At 41.9% G+C, this 25938-nt stretch overlaps 1 protein-coding gene across 1 annotated transcript in view; it reads left to right on the forward strand.

Moving 5' to 3' along the window:
• Positions 1-25938, forward strand: part of SCN8A (sodium voltage-gated channel alpha subunit 8) — a 188573-nt gene that overhangs the window by 96338 nt on the left and 66297 nt on the right. Inside the window, exons 3-11 of the mRNA XM_059682931.1 lie at positions 910-1028; positions 4054-4143; positions 4782-4910; positions 6713-6804; positions 16508-16729; positions 17779-17842; positions 18145-18286; positions 19570-19776; positions 20627-20920. Of these exons, the coding sequence (XP_059538914.1) occupies positions 910-1028; positions 4054-4143; positions 4782-4910; positions 6713-6804; positions 16508-16729; positions 17779-17842; positions 18145-18286; positions 19570-19776; positions 20627-20920 (1359 nt within the window). The remainder of the gene's footprint in view (positions 1-909; positions 1029-4053; positions 4144-4781; positions 4911-6712; positions 6805-16507; positions 16730-17778; positions 17843-18144; positions 18287-19569; positions 19777-20626; positions 20921-25938) is intronic.

Consider the following 25938-nt stretch of genomic DNA (forward strand, 5'->3'; position numbering starts at 1 on the left):
TTTGTATCCCTGGATCCTAGCACAATGGTCAGCACAAAATAGATGCTCAAGAACATTTTAATTGAATTAGTGATATAAGAAAAAGCATTATGGGTACGTTGAGCAATGTGAGCAAAGGCCAAAGTCATGAATTTGTAACATGAACTAGTTTGGCAAGACAGAAAGATTCATACAAAGAAATATGGTTGAGTGGTTTTGGCAAGGCTGATAATGGAGGCTCTTAAAAGCCAGATAGAGCAGACTTGGTAGGTAAATGTTGGTGAACGAAGAACTTTTCTCACTTCCTTCAAGTCTTTTCTCCAATCTCTCTTCTCAGTTGGCCTACCCTGACCACCTCCTTTAAAACCATCACCTCTACATTCACCCTTCTTATCCCAGCATTCTTGATCTCCCTTTCCCCAACCTTTCTCTTTTTTCCATTGCATATCACATTCAATATAATTTACTTTTTTGTTATGTTTTTTATTTATTGTTTGTCTTCCCCTTTGGAATATAAGCTTCCCAGCCAAGGTAGTCTTGTTCAATGGTATTTCCCAAGCACCTACGACATTGCCTGGCACATAGTAGGCACTCAGTGAATCCTAAATTAATGAACTTCAGTATCTTGTTCAGAGCTGGCATAGACAGCTTAGGTATATAGTTCAGATGTCTTGCTTCTGAGACATTTGTTCTGTGAAACTGCTAAAATAGTGCCATCTATTTGTAATATAATCTGGGGCAGAGCTTGGGGGGGGTGGGCGGTGGAGATTAGGGAAAGAGAGGTATTGCCTTAAGGTTTCTTGCCTTAGAAACCAAATTGGGAAGTAAAAATTATAAGTACATTTGAATTACTTCTTGCTTTAAAAAATGTTGTTTTGTGTGGTGATTAATTCCAATGCTTTAATAATTTCTCTTTTTCTTTCTCCACAGACCTTTGTAGTATTAAACAGAGGGAAAACTCTCTTCAGATTTAGTGCCACGCCTGCCTTGTATATTTTAAGTCCTTTTAACCTGATAAGAAGAATAGCTATTAAAATTTTGATACATTCATATCCTTTTCTACAAATGTGGATTGAGGGTAGCAATTGCATGGTCTCTGGTACAAGTTTGTGAATTGTGACAACTGAGTTATATGTTAAGTATTTTATCAATAGTGTCATTGACTGTCCCACCAATCAGAGGTTTAGAAGGGAACGTCTGCCAAATTCTGAACAGTGAGCTTCAGCAAATTCTTTTTTTCTTAGGATGACCCTGGAATGATGTTGGTATCATTTAGAGCATGGGGTAGGGGCCGTCCGGCCCGAGGGCTGTATAAGGCCCTCAAAGTCATCTGGCCTGGCCCTGTCGAGGCATTAGGGGTGAGTTAATTAAATGTTTGACTTAAATATAGCAGGCTAATTTTTAAGCTGATAATTTTGTACAGCCCGTGAATGTGCTGTAAATATCCAAATGACCCTTGGCAGAAGAAAGGTTCCCCACCCCTGATTTAGAAGGACAAATTAAATAGTAACCTTTTACTAAAATCTTACTTTTTAAAGTGCTCAGACTTTAGTAATTTCATCCTGAAGCAGATTATTCAGGTTTTTAATGTATTAAAGTCCAATATTAGAATATTTTAAAAGCTACTTCTTGAATTACAAATAGTTGAATGAATGCTTTAGAGGTCTGCCTTGACTATTTTTTAGTTTTTGAACAGTGAGCTTAGAAAGTATCTGAAGTAGTTTCTCAAGTTAAACGGCCCTGGTACAGAGGTTTAGATTTATATGCAGGATTGATAGGAATCTTTCCTGGTATTTTTACTCCCCTGAAACAGAAATTGCCAATTTATTCATGTGGCCTGACTTTTACATCTTATTAATATAGGCACTCATATGACAAAAAAATTACGTGATGGGTGCAGCAACTTTGTATAGTGACTTGACACTCTCATGGTTGGTATTTAATATGACAGGATTTAGTCCCATGCTGCAAAGGGTATTGTATCCTCCAATTAGGATGAGGAAACGAGCAGTTGCAACTTGGCAAGTTGGTTTGCCAAGCTTTCACCACATTTTATTAACTTGCAAGAATTTAGCAACCTGGTTCTAAAATATACCCAGGAAACTGGTTTTCAGTTTAAGATTTGCACCTATGACATGTCAAATCCTCACCGAGGCACCCTAGTGATAAATGTGCAAACCGTGGTCAGTGCTATGAGGGGGAAGAAAACATGAGAGAGTGTCATTAGGAAATCACTTCCCACCTTCTCTCTCAGCTGTAACGCCGCCGCTTACCTTCTCCCATATAAACCTGCTGTCGTAGCCTGAACTAGAGGCCCTCACAGGCAAGAACACAGGCATATGAGCAACATGTGGCTTATAAGCAACATAGTTCTGAAATCTGAAGGCTTACAAATAAATAAACAAATCACAATACTAGTACGTCTTTCCTTTTTATTATCAGGAGATGGGGAGTGTTTTTTCCTCTCCTAACCAGAACATGTTATTATTCCCTGGGGGAAAATCCAGTTGTAGTGAAGAAAATCCAGCTATGCAAAGTATGTTTTCTTTTTAAAACCTCACTAGTAAAGGGTGTCCCAAACTCCACCCAAGATTTGAGTTTAATGGTGCTTGCTATCTCGACATGATAATCCAGTTTTTTGTGCCTAAATTGCAAGCTATGGATGTGGACGACATGTGGTTTCAACAAGACGGTGCCACGTGCCATACAGCCCGAGAAACAATTCAATTACTGCATGAGTCATTTCCTAGTCGTGTAATTTCCCATTTTGGTGATCAGAATTGGCCGCCCAGATCATGCGATTTAACGCCGTTGGACTTTTTTCTTTGGGGTTTTTTGAAGTCTAAGGTTTATGCCAACAAGCCCACGACCACCCACGCCTTGAAGGAGGAAATTGAGCGCTGTATCAACGAAATTCAGCCACATTTATGCAAAACGGCCATGGAAAATTTCAACAAAAGAGTGCGTATGTGCCAGCAAAGCTGTGGAGGCCATTTACCCGATATGCTATTCCATACATAACCCTATACTATATACTTTAGGAATCAATAAAAAATTTACAATTTTTAATTATAAACCTGTGTTTTCTATCAAAATTACTTCTTGCGTGAATTTTGGAACACCCTTTAAAATGAAGACGGTGAATGCCATTAGCAAGAAAGAGTGAATTAGCAACAGACGAGATGCAGCTTCTGTGCTTGTTAAAGTGACAGTTTGTGTTTGAGTAACTCCTGACCTAAAGCAGTTTGATTTTTCTCAGTAGACACGAACAGAAAGGGCCGAGAAAGGTTGTGAATGAAACTGAAATGGCAGCTCAGTACTTTGCTATCCATAAACATTCCGCAGTTCCAGAATGACCAGGTGAATTTGCCCGTTGCCTAGTTCTTAGACATGTGATGGTGTGGATGCCCTTGAAATCCTTACCCAACATGTCACGACAGGCTTCCCAAGTTAGATTCAGCACACACTGGCTATTGCCTTGCCCCCCAAGAGTAGTTCAGCCCTTTGTAGGACTCGGGGGTAAGTGAACCCTTAACTACATGTAGATTTTCAGGACTCGGGGGTAAGTGAACCCTTAACTACATGTAGATTTTCAAACAATGAGTTATGCCCGGTAACGAACAATAAATGAGGACTGAGTAATATAGATTAAATTTAATTTATTTTCTCACCTGATGACCTTGAGTCTGGCAGACTGGTAGATTTTCGGTTACTGTGCACAAAGGTGTTTAGGGGCTTATTCCATCCTTGAGGTGAGAGCGGTAAGAGAGGAAAACGTTTTATCCCAAAGGAGCGGCATAAGGACGGCCTTTTTGAAAGCGCGTGGACGTTCTGTTGTGTCCATTCATGATTCTCTGGCCAGCTGTTTATACGCACCGTGGGATTCTGTGGTGGCCACAGTTTTCATTATCACCTCACCGTTTCCTCCTCTTCTGTGCTTTGCCTTCTTTCAGGTTACTGGTTTAGGTCTCATGATACCCCATGTGCAACGTGTTCGTTTTCTGAGAAAAAAATAAAGTGGTCAGACTTTGTGTCTTCTCCCGTTTTGCGCATTCTCCCTTGACTCTTCTCTACAGTATTTAGCATGATCATTATGTGCACTATTTTGACCAACTGTGTATTCATGACTTTTAGTAACCCTCCCGACTGGTCGAAGAATGTGGAGTAAGTAGCTTGTTTATTTATTTGACCGCTTGTTTAGTTCATTTTTAGTCACTGAATCTTGCCTTGCCACAGTTTGTCCATCAGGAGGAAAAATAGTTAATATCCTATTTTTTATTTCACAGAGAGGGGTGAGATACATAAATGTAGGATTTAGGAACTATCAGTAGTCATCTCTAAAAAGAGAAAGGCTCTGGAAGTTCCTGCCCTTCACCCCGTCTTTTCCTGTGCGAGCTGGTGCCTCTGACTTGCTGCCACATCACCCTCTTCTACCCTCAGTTCCTGACAATACTACCTTCTTCTCCAATATTACCTTTCCCTTCATTTTGACTTGTTTAAAGTTAAAAATAGCTCTGGGGCTGCCTCTCCTGATTGGAAATGATCACATACAGATGGCAGTGCAGAGGTACATATGTGTGATACCTGTCAAGACCCAGCACAAAATTCCAAAGTTCTTGATTTGTGTGTTCCAGTAAGCGTCCCTTTCTCTTCCTCGCTTCTATTTTGCTGCCTTGGCTATGTCCTTTTTGTTTTGTCTCTGTTGGTTGAAGCCACACCGAGGCAAGTACATTATCTTAAAAGATTCGCGTATCGTTTCTGGCTGTTCAGAAATGACCTCACGCTTTCCATTTCTTTGACAGGTACACATTCACAGGGATTTATACATTTGAATCACTAGTTAAAATCATTGCAAGAGGTTTCTGCATAGATGGCTTCACCTTTTTACGGGATCCGTGGAACTGGTTGGATTTCAGTGTCATCATGATGGCGTAAGTTCTCTGCTTACTTTTTTGGTGTTCTGGGTGCAGTTGTGGGTGGTTGTACTCCTGGGTGTTTGTATGATAGTGTAAGTGTGTGTTTATGGGCACAGTTGTATGAGGAATTAATGGACAGCTCTGTAAGGCCGTATGGGTTTATGCTTATGATTCTTGCTTGTGAGGGCCTCTGCTCAGGCAGTGACGGCAGGTTTATATGGGAGAAGGTAAGCAGAGGCTTTTCAGCTGGGAGAGAGAGCAGGAAGTGATTTCCTAATAATGCTCTCTCATATTTTCTTCCCCCTCATAATATTGACCGCGGATTACACATTTATCACTAGAGTGCCTTGGTGAAGACTTGAAATTTTATAGGTGCAAATCTTAAATTGAAAATCAGTTTCCTGAGTATATTTCATTTCCTATAATTTCATGAGGCAAGCCAGATGTTACAGACTTCAGAGCACATTTTAGAATCAAAACATGAGCCAAGATATATCCAGACTGGTTGATTTATAAAGAAATCCTGACCAGAACTTCAAACTATTGCTAGAGAACAATGCAGCTCCACGTCGGTATGCTAGCGCTCTTAGTGATTTCTGTTGTGACAATGAAAACGTATGCCTGGGAAACTTAGCTGATGATAGAAGAGTTATAGCAGGCCTTATTGTTTTTATTTCCAGGTTGAGAAAGTACTTGATGGTTTGGTAGAGGGAATAAGGGTGTTGTATAGATTGTATGTGAGTTCTGGTGTGTGCATGCAGATGTGTAAGAGATTGAGTGTGTATATGGGTCTGGGCAGCAGATAGAAACATGTATTTCCACTGTAAAATGTAAGTGAACGATATGCATCGAATATTTGAAACTGGAACTTTGACTTTCTGTTCTATTAAGGCAATTTCTAGCTTTCCAGCATTATGAAACTGAACACATTTGTGTTCATTTGAAATTAAAGTGTTCTCGCTTGGCACAGGACTGGTGATAAAATGGGCATTTAGTATAATATTTGCTCTGATCTCATGACCTGGATTTTCCTGAGCCCTGCTTTTGTATGTCATAGGCTGAAATTTCATCTTTAGGCATAACTGCAAAGATATGCAAACAACTTTTGGATAAGTCATATATACAGACATTTAGGCATTTTTGCCATTGTCAGCTAAGGAGTTATTTTAATGTATACTTGGTTTTATGGGGCTCCTGCTACAGAAATATGTCTCCTTTTCCTAAGAAACTGTGCACAAAACATGGGACATAAGCCTTTGTTACCTCCTGGCCTCAAGTGATTGGCCGAGAGTAACCCTTCTGATTCAGACCCGCATATCACAATACTGATTAAGAGAGTAAAGCTCCAGGAATCTCCTGGCTGTATCAGTTCTTTCAAATAGACTTTCAAATTCTCCTTGCTCAATTTAAAAAAAAAAATGTTCCTTAAATGTTTATATGTTGAAACTTTTCTTTTTCAAGGGAAAAAAAATGAAATCATAGCTTGTGTATAAGACCCTTTCTTCCCCCCCATCCTCAAACCCTCGCCCAGTGGTACCATTACAAGTTAACTTTGGTTTGATTCTGCAGGTATATAACAGAGTTTGTAAACCTAGGCAATGTTTCAGCTCTACGCACTTTCAGGGTACTGAGGGCTTTGAAAACTATTTCGGTAATCCCAGGTAAGATGGCCCGGGGTTGGTGTTAGGTGTTGGGTTAGGGCCCTGACGTGACGTATTGTACTTTTTGTTTTGTTGTGGTTTTGTTTTCTTCCTTTGGTGTTTGTGTTTGTGTCTGTGTTTGTCATTTGTGTCTGTGTGTGACCTCCCTTACTGCAGATATGTGACAGAGTTTGTGGACCTGGGCAATGTCTCAGCGCTGAGAACATTCAGGGTTCTCCGAGCTTTGAAAACTATCTCTGTAATTCCAGGTGAGAAAATCTAAACACAAGACTGACTTTGCCTCATCTTCTCTTCCCCCGCCATTCATTTTGTCCACTACATTCTCAACCAGTGTCAGCACATTTGATATGGCCTTGCATTCCGCATGTGTTTACCTGGAGACATTCTCTGGAGTGGCCCTTTGGGCACTTTCTCCGACAGCGCTTGCCAGGCATGCAGCCCCCATTCCATCCATGCTTCTAAAAAAGCACGTGCTTAAGAATCACTTGGATTTCACAATATTGAGAAAATTGTCACAGAGCTAAGCTATCTCTTTGAATATAAATCATTTGCTTTCTGGCCTCATGGAATTACAGTAATTTTAACATTCACCATCATTCCATTGCTTATGATTTCTATGCTTCCTATCGCATGATTTGCTGATGGGATGTTACTCAAAGAATTGCACTTTTATTGTTACTGTGTTAATGAGATCATTTAATCACATAAGAGACCTACCCAGTTAACTAGTCCAGTATTATAGACAAACTAGAGGCCCTCGGCCTGGCCTATGGGATCGGACCAAAACCGGCTCTCCGACATCCCCTGAGGGGTCCCGGATTGCGAGAGGGCACAGGCCAGGCCGAGGGACCCCACAGGTGCATGATCAGGGCCAGGGAGGAATGTGGGAGGTTGGCCAGCCGGGGAGGGACTGCGGGAGGGCTCCAGGGCGTGTCTGGCCCATCTCGCTCAGTCCTGATCGGCCAGACCCCAGCAGCAAGCTAACCCCTGGTGGTCAGTGCATGTCATAGCAACTGGTTGACCAGTCGACTGTCTGCTCCCTGTGGTCAGTGCATGTCATAGCAAGTGGTGAGCAGCCTTAGCATATCATTAGCATATTATGCTTTGATTGGTTGAACGGCCGAGCGGTTGACCAGACACTTAGCATATTAGGCTTTTATTATATAGGATTTAAGAACTTGAGTTAGTGAACTGAACCTTAATAATTACTTAATAATCATCTTCTGTGTCTGTTTCATTAATAAGAACCAGTAGGCATATAGTCAGAGACCATTCTCAAACATAAATCCCAATGAAGCATATGCAGGTGCTGTTAAAAAAAATCAAAGGTAAGATAAAATTCATCTGAAGGTATGGGCTAACAAAAAGTATAGAAATTTGAGAAGAAAGAAAAGGAATCAGTGAGTGGTTAAAAGGTTGTTTTTCTTTTTGGTCCTGGTTGACCTGACTCAGTAGTCCTTAACCTTGAAGGTTTTGGATCCTTTTGAGAATCAGATCAAAGTTCACAGACCCCCCCCCCCCGAAACCCCTCTGTGGGCCCCAGGTTAAGATGCCTTAATTTCGTTTAAATCCTTGCTACCTGATAATATTGAACTATCTTTTTAAAGAGCAGTCTTGATGTCTAGTAGGAAAGATATTTTCATTAGTCTGGTGAGCCTAGGATACACTGGCAGTAACATGGCAGATGTCAGGACTATATTGTTGCTGATTGGTTGTATTCAGGCAAGAGACCAGACTTCCCGCGGCACTTCTGTAGAAACAGGGACCTGAAGACATCCTATTCCTGGCATCACATGGTTCTTCTCCTTGTGGCTGGCTCAGAAACATTTCTTTTCTCCCCTTTTTAACATTATCTAAATATGAGGTACCAGAGGGAAACACAAAGGTTGCATCCTGGAGAGGACAGCTGTAGAATGTAGCAGCAAAAACTCCAAGGAAGGCAACCCCCGTTCCTCCATTTATAAATTTGGGCCATGAAGTGGGCCAGTCATTGAGCCCTACTGACAATGAACTCCTTCGTCTTCAGCTGTGGTAACTTACTCCTTATCAACAGAGTTTGGGTGTCAGTTGGAGTATTTCCTTCTTGGCAAAAAACCCTCCCTGACTTACCAAGGCTTAGGTTCTAGCCTTTTAAATCCCTTTGACAGAAAGCCCAGCTCATCCTCCAGGCGGCCTCATTGGCGTGGCCTGACCCATAGGAAGGCCCTGTCTTATTTGTTTAAAGCATCTGGAGCACCATGTCTTTACTTCTTCTACTTTTCCTTTGGTCTCTTTCCTCCTCTGGCCTCTTTTTAAATATGATCCCATGTTTCTGCTCACTTCCCCCAGCATATTCCACAAGGCATCTGTCTCTGTATGTTCTGTGATCTCAGAACTTCTCTTCCAGAATTAAATTGGAAAGCTGTGTTCTGCTCACTAACTAGGGCAGCAGATGCTATCTCTGGTCTAGCTTTTAGCTTCTGTCTCTGTGCTGTATGGTTAATTTCTGACCACAGCATTACTGCAAGATAGCTTTTGACGGATGTCACAGTATTCATCCTTAATACTCCAGTACTATAGATATAAATAAACACAGTTTCTGGTGCATAGCAGTGCTCCATAAATGATTGTAGTAGCAGCAGTTATTATAAAGAAGAAACCTAAACCCAGAGAAAGGATTTGTATCAAAATTTAGACGTCAGCTTCACAGTTGAAATAGACTTCTGAATTCTTGTTTCTAGAAGCACCCCAAATGAGCTGGCTTTGGGAGGTTAACTGGTGTGAAATGTAACTTTTAAAGGATAATAAAGCCAATAAGAGTCCACTGTCAGTGAATGATATAATTGATGCTTGAATTAAAGTGTGACTTTTAATCCTAAATTCTTTTTTTCACATTCTACATAGAGTTAGTAAGAGAAATCTGGAGTGAAGTACTTATTTGGTAAGCGATGCCTCCCTCATGAGACACTGCTGCCATCCTGTGTAACACTCTGCACTCGCCTGCTCTGCTTTCCTTTTCCCGTGGAGGCTGTGGTCCTCTTCCCACCTGCCTGTTACCCAGGTCTCCTCCCAAGGTGGGAGCACCAGTGCATGAGTCAGTAGACCTGGGCCACTCTTGATTGGCAATCTAAGTCATTTTAACTCCACTGTTGCAGAGCTGGGATATAGTTCTCTCTTAGTAAGAACCATTGTTTTTCATACCAAATTTTGTCATGGATCACTTCAGTGGAATTACTGCTTTCTTTGCCTTTTCCTGTTCCCAGTTCGATTATAGATTTTTGCCAGAGTTGTCACAAACAAGTGAGATCAACAACAGAACTGGCCTGGGGCCTGCTCTCCCAGTCTCAGTTCCCTTCCTGAGAGTTTTCCCTTCCCCAGAGCACTCTCCCGGCTCCCGGGGCTGACCCTGTGCTTCCTCTGAGCATCTTTGGTAGTTATTCTGAGCGCTTCAGGGCTGCTAGGACTCCCAGAGGATTGGAGAGCGCAGTGCATTAGTGAGCTCCAGCCTTTTGTATAGAGAAGCTCTGATTTAGCTTAGAAAAGACGAACCCACATCCTGACCCTTTTATATGCTAATTTGATATGAATGGATATGTGTCATTCATGTTTCCATTTTGCTTCAGAGGACTTGACTTGGAGAACAATGCACACAAACCCTGTGCTAAAGCTTACAGAAGGAGACCCTTTCTAATTTTCCTTTGGTCTGGAATTTTCCAGATTCAACTCGATACTTAAGTATTCCACGTAGAAAGTCATGTCTTAAAACTTAGTTTTCAGTTTATATTTATCGAGGAACTGCGTACAGAAATTTTTAGTGACTTTGCTAGAAGTTTCGTCTTTGCGTGCTTTGCCTCTGTGCATAGGACCGGCAGGCCCAATGGGAGGGTGGAGATCTCAAAGCAGGTGTCTCGTGTTTTTCTCAGAGAACATCCCTTACTGGTGTGAGTGAAAGCAGGCAGGAGGGCCGCCCTCACACTTCCTTTTCATTTCCATCACTTACATGGCTCCCCCAAAGCACTTCGACTTCTCTGTTTGTCAGCATTGGTTTAATGTCATTTTGTTCTCTTCAGAGTTGCGATTTCTTGATTATTTTTCTCTCTGGTTTTTTATTTCTCTGCTTTGGTTTCTGTTACTTTCTCTTTTAACTGTGGGGTCAGATAAGAAGAAGCAGGGAGAATGATGGGCCTTCTCCTTCCCACCCCAGATTTGCATTTAAGAAAGCATTTTCTTTACATGTATACATTATGAATATGCCAATTTCTAGTGAAGGGAGATAGAAAGTGTTTTAAGACTATGTTTAGACTCATTGTGTCTCTTAAAATATTCTAGTTATTAATCCAGTTGCTTATATATTTCTCCTTTATCTACATTGCATTCTCAAAAAAGGTAACTAAAGTTTAACACAGTGGCCCTACAGGTGTGGCTCAGTGGTTGAGTGTCGACCTATGAACCAGGAGATCACGGTTTGATTCCCGGTCAGGGCACATGCCTGGGTTGTGAATTCGGTCCCCAGTGTGGGGCATGCAGGAGGCAGCCGATTAATGATTCTCTCATCATTGATGTTCCTACCTCTCTCTCCCTCTCATTCCTCTCTGAAATCAATTAAAAAAGAAAAAGGTTTTTTAACACAGTGTCCTAAGTGGAAAAACATTGAAGACACATGGGATCCCCCTTGGCCTACCTTTGAGAGCTAGTTAGGTTTTGTCAAACTTTGTGATTTGAATCTGGTCTCAAGTAAATAAATCTGTGGCCCCCAAATCTCTCCCAAATTACTCTTGACCTGAAGAACCTTCGAGAACTATCCTTGTGAGGATTTAATCTACAGCAGGAAAGTTGACCTGCATGATTTACTCCTCGCACTTGTCTGGGCCAAACCAGACCTTGGGGATTGGGGAACTTTTCTTTCCCCTGGGGTGAGCAGCTGCTTGTTGTTGCTATTGAGGCCTGTTCCAATGTAAATTTTGTAGGATTATTAGCTCACGTTACTTCAGACCAGTTAGATTTCTCAACCTGAGCCACAAACTAGGAAATATAAATGTACTTATATCTGGCATCACCATGGTGGAAGTTTTTGATCCCAGTATGCATGGCTGGTTTCCCTGGACTAAACATCATCAGGCTTTGTTCATTTGTTGGAGGGATTGTAGTGGCTTCACCTACTTCTCAGAATTCATGAAATGTCTGACTTCTTCTCAGGTGCTGACCTTTCTGTACATCGGGTCTAGTTGTCTTTCCTTGATCTATAATAAATGTAGATGTACTAACTGCTCTACTCAGACATCCCAGTGCTAGTTAATGTTAGCCTTTCCCAAGAGTTCTTGCTGTCCAATTTGCCCCCACATGGCTTCTGTTGCACACTCTGTTGTGTAGGAGTCATTTGAAGGAGCATTCTGCTCTGTTTTGGATAATCATTTTCAGTCAGAATCTTGCTTGTTCTGGTGTGTGAGCCAATGGAAGAAGCAAGACAGCTTGTCTTCACAGACAGAACAGTGCCAGTCTCCATTCTCGTACATATCAGGTCAGGGATTCACCAGCAGCTTCTTGCCTTTAGGGGCCTGTGTTGGTGGTATCAGGGAGCACTTTTGCTTGGCCGCACTTACTGGTACATGGCAGCCACTGCTGTCAAGACTTGAGTTTAAGAAATGCATTGATGGCGTCATTTCCATAAATTGGCATTGATGTCTGCAAACATGGTTGTTTGCAATTATCAACCCTAATGGAAGGAAAAAGAGTCTTGGCTGAGAGCAGTGTATAATACAGTGACCATTTATATTTAATATTGCTATGCAATCCAGTGCCAGCCTTGACCTGCAAGCATTAAGCTACACCACCTTTCTTCTTCCTGTACCTTCCTCTAATTTCCTCCTAGCAAACTGGGTGAGAATCTTGGATAATAAACTTTTTAGATGGCCTTAGTTAATGTTATTTAGTTAAGATTATTCTTGCTTAATTAAGATTTGTTTCCCTGAACCCCTCTGAAGTATAAATAGTTGAATACAATTTCCAATCTAAGCTTCTACTTCAGACTTCTTGAACTCGCACCAAGAAGTTGATCTATGCCTTAAATTTTCAAGTAAAACACTTGAAGAATTTTTAAAAATACATTTTTATTGATTTCAGAGAGGAAGGGAGAGAGAGATAGAAACATCCATGATGAGAGAGAATCGGCTGCCTCCTGCAAGCCCCCCACTGGAGATCGAGCCCGCAACACGGGCATGTGCCCTGACCAGGAATGGAACCGTGACCTCCTGGTTCATAGGTCAATGCTCAATCACTGAGCAACACTGGCCGAGCTGAAGAAATTTTTTTACACTTTTCTGGACTCGGGTTTACATATTTCTTCAGCAGTGACACCTGGTTCATGGAGAAGAACTGTCAAACCAGCTGTGTGTGAGTGTGCAAGTCCATCCCCAGGACAGTGAAGAGTTCCGTGTGTGGTTGGTGTATTAGTGAGCATCTCTGGGTGCAGGATACAGCAGTACTTCAGGAATCTAAGGGCTGGAATGTTTTGGGCTTTTGGAAGCCAGTGAAACAGAATGTAGAGCCAGAAAGCCCCAGATACCAGAAGTACTTTGTCTTCCTGCCTCTTGCCTCTCTCCATGTTTCTATTTCCCCTTTCTATCTCTTAGCATGCTAAATGCCTTTACTTCTCAGATGTATTCTGATTTAATGACAGAATATGGCTACCACTTAGCTCCCAAGTTTATATGAAAAGACTACTGGACTATCTCTTGTCCTGTTTCAAATTTCTGGAGGAAATGATCTGGATTTAAACCAGATGTCTCTATCCTGTCATCTGTAACCTACTAACAGAAGGTCACGTCCTACAAACAAGGTTGCTGGGAGCCCACCATTATGAAACGGGGTAGTCTGAGCTCCTGGCCAGGAATGTTCTATTACATGGGCTTGGATGGAACCATCCAAGGAGCTCCTACCCTAGGAAAACCAGATTAGACTCATGCTAAAATTGTATGGTTATTTTTTCAAATTTATTTATATCACAAATGCATTGGTTTGATTTTTGTATTATTATACACTCATTACCTGTACAAATGGCAGCTTACAGCTCATGTCTCAATTTATATTTTTTAAAATATTTCTTCATTGATTTCAGAGAGAGGAAGGGAGAGGGGGAGAGAGATAGAAACATCAATGATGAGACTCATCCGTCGGCTGCCTCCTGTATGCCCCCCACTGGGGATCAAGCCTGCAGCTGGGGATCTAGCCTTTAATCCCGCATGTGCGACCAGGAATCGAACCAGGGACCTCAACCGCTGAGCCACACCAGCCGGGCTCTCAAGTTATTTAAAGTAGAAATAGAAAAGGCCTTGACAGTCATCTGGTGTTCAGATAGGTGATTGTCTGAACCATTCAGGAGAAATGGCTGTATAGATGCTCTATAAAGAAGCCCAAGAAAAGAAACTCTACAAACATTCTTCAGTGACCTGTTCAACTCTACTTGTTTTAAAGTCAGTCTTTGACTCTGCAAACAGAACTGTATAATTTTAGGGGCCTAGAATTGAATTATTCACCCAGTATAGACCTGCCCAATCCAGCCAAATAAAATGAAAGACTTTTCTATTCCTCAGAAACTTATGGAAGTAAGTTCCATAACACTGGAACAATTTTTACTTCTTTATGTCTGCCTTCTTTTTTATACCACCAATACCATCCTACTTAGCTCTGTGATTATGATACAATTTCCCAGGGCCTTAGGAATAGAAGATTGAAATTTCAACTACTTACTGGTAATCTCAAACAAATATCTCTGACTTGTTTTAAAAGACTTTTAGAGCAGATTCCTCAGCTTCTCTTCCACTGCCCATGTATTCCTATGTTTGTCCACATTCTGTGTACGAGACAATGAGACTGAAAAGTGACTTAAACTTGTTCTGAAACACAGTGGGCCATAAGCAGTAGCTGAGCCAGGACCAGAATTCCTGCTTTCTGATTCCCTGTCTGCTGTTCTTTCTGCGCAGCCCTGTGAAAAGGAATCAGGTTAGAGAGGCCTTGTGTCTTGGAACACATGGCAATTTCTTTCTAATCTCTTTGGTGGCAACATGGAAGGCCCACTCTGTAAGAAAGCACAGGGTTCTACACACTTTACATCTCTGCAGTCTAACTCTTGCCCCCTCCCTCCTCCTTTAATTTCTCTTAGCTCCCTTTCAGGATATCAGTGTGAGAAAAAAAGGTCTCATTAATTTAATCTTTCAATGAAAATATACTAAGTGCCTGTTTGTGCCAGGCCCATTACTACTATTGGACTCACATAGAAAATTCCATTTGACTGAACTTTGAAAATTCAAGGTAGTTGCTTGAAAAAGAAGAGTCATGTTCATATCACCCATTAATTAGATCATTATCATATGAGGTTAGCTATACAGTGTCATTATCACAGACATATCTCTTTGAGGAGGCAGCATTCATTATCTTAATTTAAACCTCACAGCAACCCAATAAGGTTGGTATTATAAATGCATTTTGATAGATGAGTAAACTGAGGTTCAGACAAAAATGGTTAACATTTGAGTCATTTGCTGTGCACCAGGTGGTGTATTAAATGTTTATATGAATCACGCATAATCTTCACAAGAGCCCTGTGATATCCGACCAAAATTATTCCCATTTTAATGATGAAAAGTATGACATTCCAAGAGGTTAGGCATTTTGCTCAGGTCATATAAGTCCATGGTGTGACTTGGTTAAGATGAGGAATTATCTACCCAGCCGCCCACTTCAGAGCCAGGATAGGGATCCCCCGTGTATTTCCATCCAATATTCTCGCCTTCAGAAGTAGATCAGAGACGAGATTCCTCCTGAGGCCCATGTCAAGGCCCTGTGTCTGCCTCCTGCCCGTTGGTGCATGGCACCCCGGAGTGCTCAGTGCTTGGTTGGCCGTGTCCTATGGATAGTCAGATGTCTGGCAATGCCCAGGAGAGCCATGTAGACCCAGTTTTGACCCAAACCTCATGAACCCACAACCATATTTTTCTGTCTCCAATCACTGATCTCTTCCTGTGCAATTAAGAAATCTACCCGCAGGTTCAAATTTAAACCAGTAGCTTGCGTTTAAACTCAGATTCAAGTAGATTATGTATTTTTTATTTTTTATTAAATGTAGGACAGTAAAAGGTCAGTTGTAGAAAACAGGGTATATATGTGATATAGTAAAGGTGTGTTTTTAAATGGAAAGACAAACCATAAGTACTCGATTGATAATAATTAACCCTTTCAACACATCGGCATTTCCAGAGGTCTTGGGAAAATATTATCGCACCTTCTCACTTATTGGCCTTCAAGCTTCCAGTAGTTTTTTTTCCAACCTGCAAGCCTCCTCAATTCCTGATTTTTCCATTTGTTTATTGAGCTAATATTTACTGAGTACCTGCTCTGTTCTAGGAAGTATAGATAACAGCTGTGAAAAAGACTGACGTACTTAGTTATAACCACGATAAAAGCTACAGAGGAAAGTATAAGGTGCTGTTAAAATATTAATAATAATGGGGAGGAAGAAGAGCTGTGAAGTCAGGGAAGGTTTTCTGGGGGATTGATATTTAAGTTGAGACCAGAAGGCTGAGCAGGAGTTAGGCTGGTAGGACGGGAACGGAAGGAAGCGTTCCAGGAAAAGGGTCTCTAGCACATAGGAAGGCCCCAACGCAAGCAAAACTTGACTCATTTAGTTGCTAAGAAGCAGTCAACGACAGGAAAGTGCTTCCACGCAGGAAAAAAGCCACAGGTTGGAGAAGGACCTTTTTTTGTTCTTTTTAAAAGTTAGTGGCTTGAAAATGGATACTTCTGGAAAAAGTGATGATATTGCTGACCCATTGTTAGTCTCATGATATGAAAGATGAAGTGGCCTGGTTTCAAGGGTGGTGCTGTGGGGAGGAGTGGGAGCCAGTAGCTCAGAAGGAGGCTGGGGGAGGTGGGGAGGGCTGGGGGGTGACTCTGATTCTGGGGGTTCTGTCTCCTCAGGCCTGAAGACCATTGTGGGCGCCCTGATTCAGTCCGTGAAGAAGCTGTCAGATGTGATGATCCTGACAGTGTTCTGCCTGAGTGTTTTCGCCTTGATCGGCCTGCAGCTGTTCATGGGCAACCTGCGGAACAAGTGTGTGGTGTGGCCCATAAACTTCAATGACAGCTACCTCGAGAACGGCACCCGAGGCTTCGACTGGGACGAGTATATCAACAATAAAAGTAGGTGGCCCCTTCTCTGCAAGAGGAGAAAGGAAATTGTATCTCTAGGTTCCACGGCCAGAAGCCACCACTGGGCTTTCACAAAGGTAGCTGGGGCCAGAAAGGAATGCCGGTGCTGCCGGAGGTAGCTTTGTGGAGCATGTCCTTTCCTGGAGGTGGGGTTGTGTTCAGAAGCTCTCCCACCCCACTTCTCTCCCTTTAAAACCAAAAGTGAGACTTTGTAGCTTTGTCACATGTGCTCCTAACCTTTTGCTTTGAAAATCAGGCTCAGTAGATAAAAATTCTTTTTTCCCTAATTGGGTTGCCTGAGATATTTAAACATTTGGTCTAGAATATACCTCTTAAGCATTCTTAATTCTTCAAGACACCAGTAATTGATCTGGTGGAGTCAGGTAATTTCTAAGGCATCATTTGATCCTATTACAGTTAAGGAATTTTAATAATTTCATTTCAGGAATCAAAGCACTTTAAGGAACATTTGGTGTAATAATACTGCTATGAAATGATGGGAAAAAGTTAACAATATCACTGTTAGTCACTCTTGAGGAAATAAAGGCAGTTAAGTAGCCAAAAGAAATGTTGCAAAGGGGATTTTTGGGACACATAAAATTAAAGGAGTCATGCCTTCCATTTAATATAGGACATGTTAACTGGTGATCAGTGAGGATTTCTAGTTTACCTGTGGCTAAGAGAAGATTTAAGGATAGAGGATAAAGTTATATAAACATATTCCAGCTTAGAAAACCTTCTTAAACCCCTTTGAGTTAACTACTGGACCTGGCATGTAGATTTGAAGTACGAGTGGAAGTCAGATGTCTGGGAAAAGAACATTGCATTAAGGGCTTTATGGTAGCACTTTTAATTTTTAAATACATAAAGGGAAATTATGGGAAAGAATTCTTATCAGGTTTCATGCCTGTCAGAAAATATTTATATGAGCTAAAAATCAATAACTCTTTTTCCTGGGGCTAATTAGGGACAGTGTAACCTTATTCTCTCATTCCCTTAAATCTGCCTTATTCATTTCCTGCCTCTTCAAACTCTTCTAGCAAATTTTTACACAGTTCCTGGAATGCTAGAACCTCTACTCTGTGGGAACAGTTCTGATGCTGGGTAAGTAGCTCACCTAGTTTTACTCTCATCCCTTAAAATAATGTTTCAGATAAAACAGGCAATATTTTCACTTTTCTTGGTGCTCGTGTAGTAGGCCCTAATTGGATCTAACATTTTGGGGCTAACTTATTTTCTTTAAAAATTGACCTGGCTACTTTGTTTCTTCCCTCTTTCTTTTCTTCTTCTTTTTTTAAATTCCTATTTGTTGGCCTGGTTCTATAGATGGTTATTTATTATCTCCAAGGTCATAAAGATGACTTACAGGACTGTTGAAAGCCCTGAACTTCCCTTTCTTTCCTCAGGCAATGCCCAGAGGGATACCAATGTATGAAAGCAGGAAGGAATCCCAACTATGGTTACACAAGCTTTGACACTTTCAGCTGGGCCTTCTTGGCATTATTTCGCCTTATGACCCAGGACTATTGGGAAAACTTATATCAACTGGTAAGTAATACCTCTTTCTCAAGTGCTACTCTTTTGTGTGTGTGTGTGTGTGTGTGTGTGTGTGTGTGTGTGTGTGTGTATGATAATGTTTGCATGAGGCTATCTGGGGTTGGGCACATTCTATGTAAGAGACCTTTAGTGAAGACATTATACAGTCACCTTAGGATGTTATTTCTCTGTTCTATAAAATTAAGTGAATTCTTTCGGCTCCTGTCCTGTTTCTTTAATGCTCAGTCATGTATAGCTGTGGAGGTTCACAGCCTCTTGCCTGGCCTGAGAATCTGCTGTCTCTTCCTACTTCTTATTGTTTCACCAAACCATCTGCAGTATTGCTGCTTTTGGATTTTTGGGTTTATGGCATCCTTTTAAGAAATATTAATTAAACACATTGTGCAAGGCACTGTGCTAGACATTGTAAAGATAAGATTTCTATCCACAAGGACCTTGGAGTCTAAATAGATCAATGTTTTGGGGATTTGTAACATATTTGGACTTGTTCAAGCAGATCGTGACAGTTTAAAAAAAAAAAAAAAGGTCAGTACCATTCTATTGGGCTGCGTTGGTGACTGGGCAAGTCATTTAACTTTGCTGGTTCTGATGGAGAAGTTAGTCTAGGTCAGCGGTTCTCAACCTGTGGGTCGCGACCCCTTTGGCGGTCGAACAACCCTTTCAAGGGGTCGCCTAAGACCATTGTGTATATCAGATATTTACATTACGATTCATAACAGTAGCAACATTACAGTTATGAAGTAGCAACGAAAATAATTTTATGGTTGGGTCACAACATGAGGAACTGTATTTAAAGGGCCAGAAGGTTGAGAACCACTGCTTTATGTCATATCCTCTTTAAAAACCCGTCCTATTACAAGAGGATAAGGAAGAATGTCACTCAAGATGGGAACTTCCTGTGACTTGGACCTGATCCCAGAGATGGGATTTGTCTGTTAATACTCTTCGAGGGCCAGTAGGTAAATGAGCTAAAGCTTGTATTGTTTTCTTATATTTGTTTTAGAACCAACTGACAAAGTCAAATATAATTCTTAGTCCAGGGCATTTTTTTCTATTAAAAAAAAATGCTATGAAAGGACTATATTAGGAGGTTTGGGAAATGGAAGAGGGCTTCTTTTGCCACAGTGCTTTGCAATATGAAGGAGTACCACTCAGGGAAGGACCGTCCTGTTCAAAACACAGTAGTGCCCCTACAGAGGAACATTAGCCCCGGGCTGTTTGCAGCCTGGTTCAGTCGATTCAAGTGACTCTGAAAATGGTCTTTATCTTTGCAGACTTTACGAGCAGCTGGAAAAACGTACATGATCTTCTTCGTCTTGGTCATCTTTGTGGGTTCTTTCTATTTGGTGAACTTGATCTTGGCTGTGGTAGCCATGGCTTATGAAGAGCAGAATCAGGCAACACTGGAGGAGGCAGAGCAGAAAGAGGCTGAATTCAAAGCAATGTTGGAGCAACTTAAGAAGCAACAGGAAGAGGCACAGGTTAGTGATTAATGCTTTGCCACAGTCCTGCCTGCCAGATCGCCGTGACTAAGGCCCCATCTGATTGCCACTCCGATTGATCTCTTCTAGGCACATTGTCAAATAGCAGTTATTGATCTGATTAAAATACAGTTAACAACTGCACATGGTTGCTGCAATTATGCCATTTGTCTTAATGGCCAGATTATTTGGTAATATGATCTTTTGTTGAATTTCTCAACTGTTCAGTGTTCAGCTGCCATGAGGCTGTGAAGGAAAAATAAGTGGCCAGAGAAGTTTAGATAGTGCTTCATGTCAACATAGCCTTTCTGTTGAGGAGAATATTAGGATCGCCTTCAGAGATTTTCTGTAGTCTTAGAAAAGTATTGATTGTAATTAAAATTAAGGTATAGATGAAATTCTAAAGTAAAATTTGAAAAACAAATTCATAATGCCACCACCCTAACACTTTACTTTCTAATCCTTATCCAAATATACGTGTATTTTTATATTGCCGGGCCCATATGTATGATATAGTTTCTTAGCATGCATTTTCAGAGTTGCCCAGAAAAGATTGTTTGGTGCCAAGAAGGCAGCCAAATTCTTATCTGAGATACTCAAGAGAATAAATCCCAACGTTCCCCCCACGGGGCTCTGCTCTGATGCTCATTGCTGTGTGCCACAAAGCAGATTCAACTGGAAACGGACGGAGCCGGGCCCTGGCCACAGTCTCCTCCTGGCTGGTTCTCCTTCCTCCTTTTCTCACTCTTTTCCGTCTAAGGAAGAGGAAATAACCCGCACTAACTGCTTGGCTCTGGCGGCTCCAGGTAAGTGCTTCTGATCTGACCTGTGGCTCTGGCTCCTTTCCTAGGCTGCTGCGATGGCCACTTCAGCAGGCACTGTCTCAGAAGATGCCATCGAGGAAGAAGGTGAAGAAGAGGGAGGCTCCCCGAGGAGCTCGTCGGAAATGTCTAAGCTCAGTTCCAAGAGTGCGAAGGAAAGACGGAACCGGAGGAGGAAGAGGAAGCAGAAGGAACTCTCTGAAGGAGAGGAGAAGGGGGATCCTGAGAAGGTGTTCAAGTCCGAGTCAGAAGACGGTATGAGGAGGAAGGGCATTCGGCTGCCGGACAACAGGATCGGGAGGAAATTTTCCATCATGAATCAGGTAAACTCTCGGTGCTGGGTCAGACGGCCTAAGAGGTTCTGGTTTTCCTGACCTCACTTCATTCTCGTATTCCTCTTTGGCTTTACATTTTCCAGACCCATGCCTGCCTCCTAGGGCCGGCCTCCCCATGCTCCCGGTTGTTCTCTTCTGGGAGGAAGAGTTACTGGCATGTTAGGACCATTGCTGCTCGAACGCAGCCTAGGACGATGTGACGACCTTTGGCAGACGTACTGCGGCGGAAAGCCTGTGTCTCCTCAGCAAGCCCGTGTTCTAAAACATCAGGCAGAACTGCTCCCCTCTTAGCATCTGAGCATGCGAATTTAGCACCAACACCCCTGTTAAAGAACTGCATGTAACCGTAGATTTAAAAATGTGATGAAACTCTTTAGGTCGCCTTATTGGAATGTGGCAAGTCCTGGTTATTATTCCAGATATATAGTGTCACGCTGATAAATCAGCCCATGGTAGGTTAAAAGCCTCCGGCCTACCCAGCTTTGGTAAATGGGGAAAACGAAGAGGAAGAGAGGGGGGAGCACTTATGGATAATTATTGAGCATTACAGTAAATATCACATAACGTATTTTTTATTTCAAAGAACACCAGCCACTAAAATCCAATTTTTAGGCCGTTTAATTCCCCATTTTAAAGAAACGCTGGAAAGTTTGTAAGGTATAGAATAGATTACAGTTATTGGTTATGGCATTGTATCCAGTGTCTTCCTGTTTCCCAGGTTTGATTCATTGCTTTTTTTGTTTGTTTGTTAATCCTCACCTGAGGATATTTTTCCATTGATTTTTATCTTTTTTTTTTTTTAATATATTTTATTGATTTTTTACAGAGAGGAAGGGAGAGAGATAGAGAGTTAGAAACATCGATGAGAGAGAAACATTGATCAGCTGCCTCCTGCACATCTCCCACTGGGGATATGCCCACAACCCAGGTACATGCCCTTGACCGGAATCGAACCTGGGACCTTTCAGTCCGCAGGCTGACGCTCTATCCACTAAGCCAAACCGGTTTCGGCTGATTTTTAGAGAGAATGGAAGGGAGTGGGGGGGAGGGGGGGAGGAGAGAGAGAGAGAGAGAGAGAGAGAGAGAGAGAGAGAGAGAGAGAGAGAGAGAATATTGATGTGAGAGAGACACATCGATTGGTTGCCTCCTGAACGTGCCCTGAACCAGGCAGGGATCGAACCTGCAACTGAGACATGTACCCTTGACCAGAATAGAATCCAGGACCCTTCAGTCCATGGGCCAGCACTCTATCTACTGAGCCAAACCAGCGAGGGCAAGGATATGCTTATTGATCATGGAGAGAGAGGAAGGGAGGAGGGGGACAGAAGCAGAGACAGAGATCGGTTGACTCCCACAGGCACCCTGACTAGGGATTGAACCCAAAACCCAGGTATGTGCCCTGACTGGGAATCGAACCTGCCATCTTTTTGGTGTACAGGACGACGCTCCAACTAACTGAGCCACCCAGCTGAAGCCATTGTGTGTCTTTTTTGCATCCCTCTCTTCCCAGTTCAGTCTTTTGCTAGTCCTGTTCATTTTATCATAACGGAATCTCACATGTCCATTCCCTTCTTATTAATCTGATCTTAGTTCAGACTTGTATAATTTTGTTCTTCTACAGTTACCCACCACAGTTTCATTCCCTCTGGTCCTCCCTCTGCTTTGTGTTTTATATACTGTCAGCAGATGGCTTCCTAAAACATAGCTCTCATTACTCATGGAGTGCCTGCCATGTGTCAAGGATTATGCTAGATCCTAGAGGTTAAAAGATGATTCAAATACCATCCCTGTCCTAGAAGCTTACAGTGTAGTGGACCAGCCCGACACATTAAAAGTTACTTATATAATAACATTGATGGCAATATTTCATAATTGAGATATGCTGGGTTATTTTGGAGGACACAGATCTATCCCAACCCAGAGGTTCAGCAAAGATTTTCAGGTGATGTATGTGTGTGTTGGTGAGGGAGCAGTTAGAAGAAAGGGCATTTGAAGAAAAGTATGTTCCAGTTTGGATATACCCACTGGAATTATTTGTTGGATAACCAAATAGAGTGGTCTTTTAGACACACATACAATCAAATGATAGCTCACTGAAGAGGCGCTAAGCTTAGGAGTGGCGATTGAAAAAATGAAATTACTCAAAAATATTGTGTCGAGTGACAGAACAGTGGGCCAAAGGCACAACCACTGGTGTCCATGGGCAGCAGAGATGAAGCTCATGAAGGAAAATAAATGAGTGGCCATTAGCGATGCTAAGAGAACCAAGAGTTCAGTGAAGCCAAGAGAACACAAGGGTTAGAGAAGGTAGGGAAGTGGCCGATGGATTAAAATTCAACAGAGATGCTTCGTGAGATCAGAAGTGGAAATGTTTGTTGAATTTGGCAACCTAAAGCACTGAGAACTTTAAAGACACGTTTCAGTACAGGGTAAGGATGGATGTTATATTGAGTGGGAAGGGGAGACAATGGGCATAGACTTCTCACTCGCGCTTATTTAAAGAATCTGGGTGAAAATAAGCATTTTTGTAATACGGGAGGAGGGAAGCCCAGAAGAAGGGGAGATGGAGGTAGAAAATGAGGGAGAACAGAAAAGAAAATAGAACACAGTCTTGGAAGATGTAGTCTCTAATAGGAAACGAGCTTCTTGTTCCCCAAAACATTGGGAGAATAGGGGGGGTTGGGCATGGATAAGTTCATAGGTAGGGAGTAGGAAGCTGAGGAAGATAATACCTGACAGTCTCTAGTTTTCAATAATGTAGAAAGTTTAAAATCTTATTGAAGGGAATGAGAGGTTGCGTAGGGTTTAAAGAAAATATTGACAGTTTAAAATAGTTAATAAGAATGGGAGAGAGAATTCCTGTAACCAGATTTACTCTACTTACTAATAAAGTCCCAACCCCTTCTCCTGGACGCAATCTGCCTTTTTGGTCTCTCGTCACTAAGCACCCTATTCTTAAACGGAGTGAACTACTAGGTGCTTCTCCCATGTGTTTGTTTTCTACCCTCTGTTTTGCTCTAAATATACCCTAAGATGCCCTATTTTTCCATCTCTGAATGTCTGCATCATACTTATTCTTCACATTCTTTCTCAAGGAACATTTCTTGACCCATCCCACACCCAATTGGAAATTATTTCATCTTTTCATTCTATTCTATACATACCTCTTTACTCTCGGTGATATTATAGTTTCTTATGTTCATATCCTCTTCTTAAAGTCCTAAAGCCAAGACTTGCTTCTTTGCACATGGCTAGCATTCAGATATGTGTTGGACAATTAAATGAAGGACTTTTATAAAACTGATACTTAACCCCATCTGGGACTTCTTTATGGCCTGGCGCCAGCTGTCTCACCTTCACCTCACCTGTCTCCTAGGGCAGCCTCTTTGGGGGAAAAGTGTGATTGCAGCTTTGTTGTAATCCCGCCTTTCACTGGCAAACCATCACTGAGCTAGTTAGTGCTGTTAACACTTTGCTGCTGAATGGTCTCTGATTAATCCAAACACTTTAGCACAGAGTTGTACTGATTGCTCCATAGCTCAAAGCACAAATCTGGGCTTCTGAGAGGTCCTGCTTTGCATGAAAATGTTCACTTCCTCTAATTTCCCCGTCTGAGAAAAATTGTCGATTTCTACAGGCCATGGCTGACTGCCAAGACTTGCTTAGAAGCCCCACAAGGTAGTAGTAGTCTTTGTCCTAGGATCCTCCTGCAGTTTCTCTGATTTTATCTGGAAGAATGGCTGAAGAAACTGAGGGCTAGAGAGATTAGCTAACTTGTCTAAGGTTATATAGCTAGTAAATATTAGTGTCAGCATTTGAACCAGGTCCCTCTGACTGCAGAGCAAAGCTTGTGTCCGTAAGCACTGCAGTCTGTAATCATCCCCTTACTCACCTCCACGCATGCATGGTCATCTCTCCTCTTGGCTTAACAATGAATGTGGCTTCAGTTTCCCAAAGCACAGTTCAGGTGTATGTCAGTGTCCTTCACTGCCAGGTCTTTGGCACCCTCTTGAGACATCCGCCCAACCCATTTTCCTATAAAATTACTGCTGTGTTTTTAGGGCTTAGGACAGTTTATAAATATTAGGTTGAGTCCATTTTTGCAAAGAATTTTAATTATTGTATTGCATCAATTCTCTCTTTCTGAGAGGAATAGAGAGTTAGAAACATCGATGAGAGAGAAACACCGATCAGCTGCCTTCTGCACACCTCCCACTTGGGATGTGTCCACAACCAAGGACACATGCCCTTCACTGGAATTGAACCTGGGACCTTTCAGTCTGCAGGCCGATGCTCTATCCACTGAGCCAAACTGGTTAGAGCTTAAAGAGCTTTTTTAAATGTGCTTTTATTATGTTAGAAGAAACTATATAATTTTAAAAAATTTAAAAATTTACTGATTTATTTTAAAATAATAATGATAAAACTGATTATATGTTTAATACACGTTGTACATATTTTTGTTAAAAGTAACTTTCTCAGAACAAAAAAATTCGTGGAACTTTGACACTGGAGGGGAACCAAGATGGCGGTGTAGGTAAATGCTGGTCCACGCTGATAAAGGGGTATTTAGAACTCAGGTACTTGACTGGGATGGGACAGCTTACTTTCATATGTACCTATTGAGACCTTACTAAGCCCGGCCGGTGTGACTCAGTGGTTGAGCATTGACCTATGAACCAGGAGATCATGGTTTGATTCCTGGTCAAGGTACATGCCCAGGTTGCAGGCTCAGTCCCCAGTGGGGAGCGTGTAGGAGGTAGCCAATCAGTGATTCTCTCTCATCGATATTTCTCTCTCTCCCTTCCTCTCTGAAATCAATAAAAAGAATTTTTTTTAAAGGAGAGATAAAGCATGTGTTTAAAGAACTGTAGTAAAAAGTAGCACGTAAGTACTCTGAAAGGGGCTCAGTGCTGGGAAGATGAAGAAGTTTGTGGAGGAGAACCAAGAGGATTTCCACAGCTGAACAGAGAGTGGAAATAGAGAAAATAAAGACCCAAGGGCAG

This window comes from Myotis daubentonii, chromosome 2 (assembly GCF_963259705.1).
Source record: "Myotis daubentonii chromosome 2, mMyoDau2.1, whole genome shotgun sequence".
Taxonomy (NCBI): Eukaryota; Metazoa; Chordata; class Mammalia; order Chiroptera; family Vespertilionidae; genus Myotis; species Myotis daubentonii.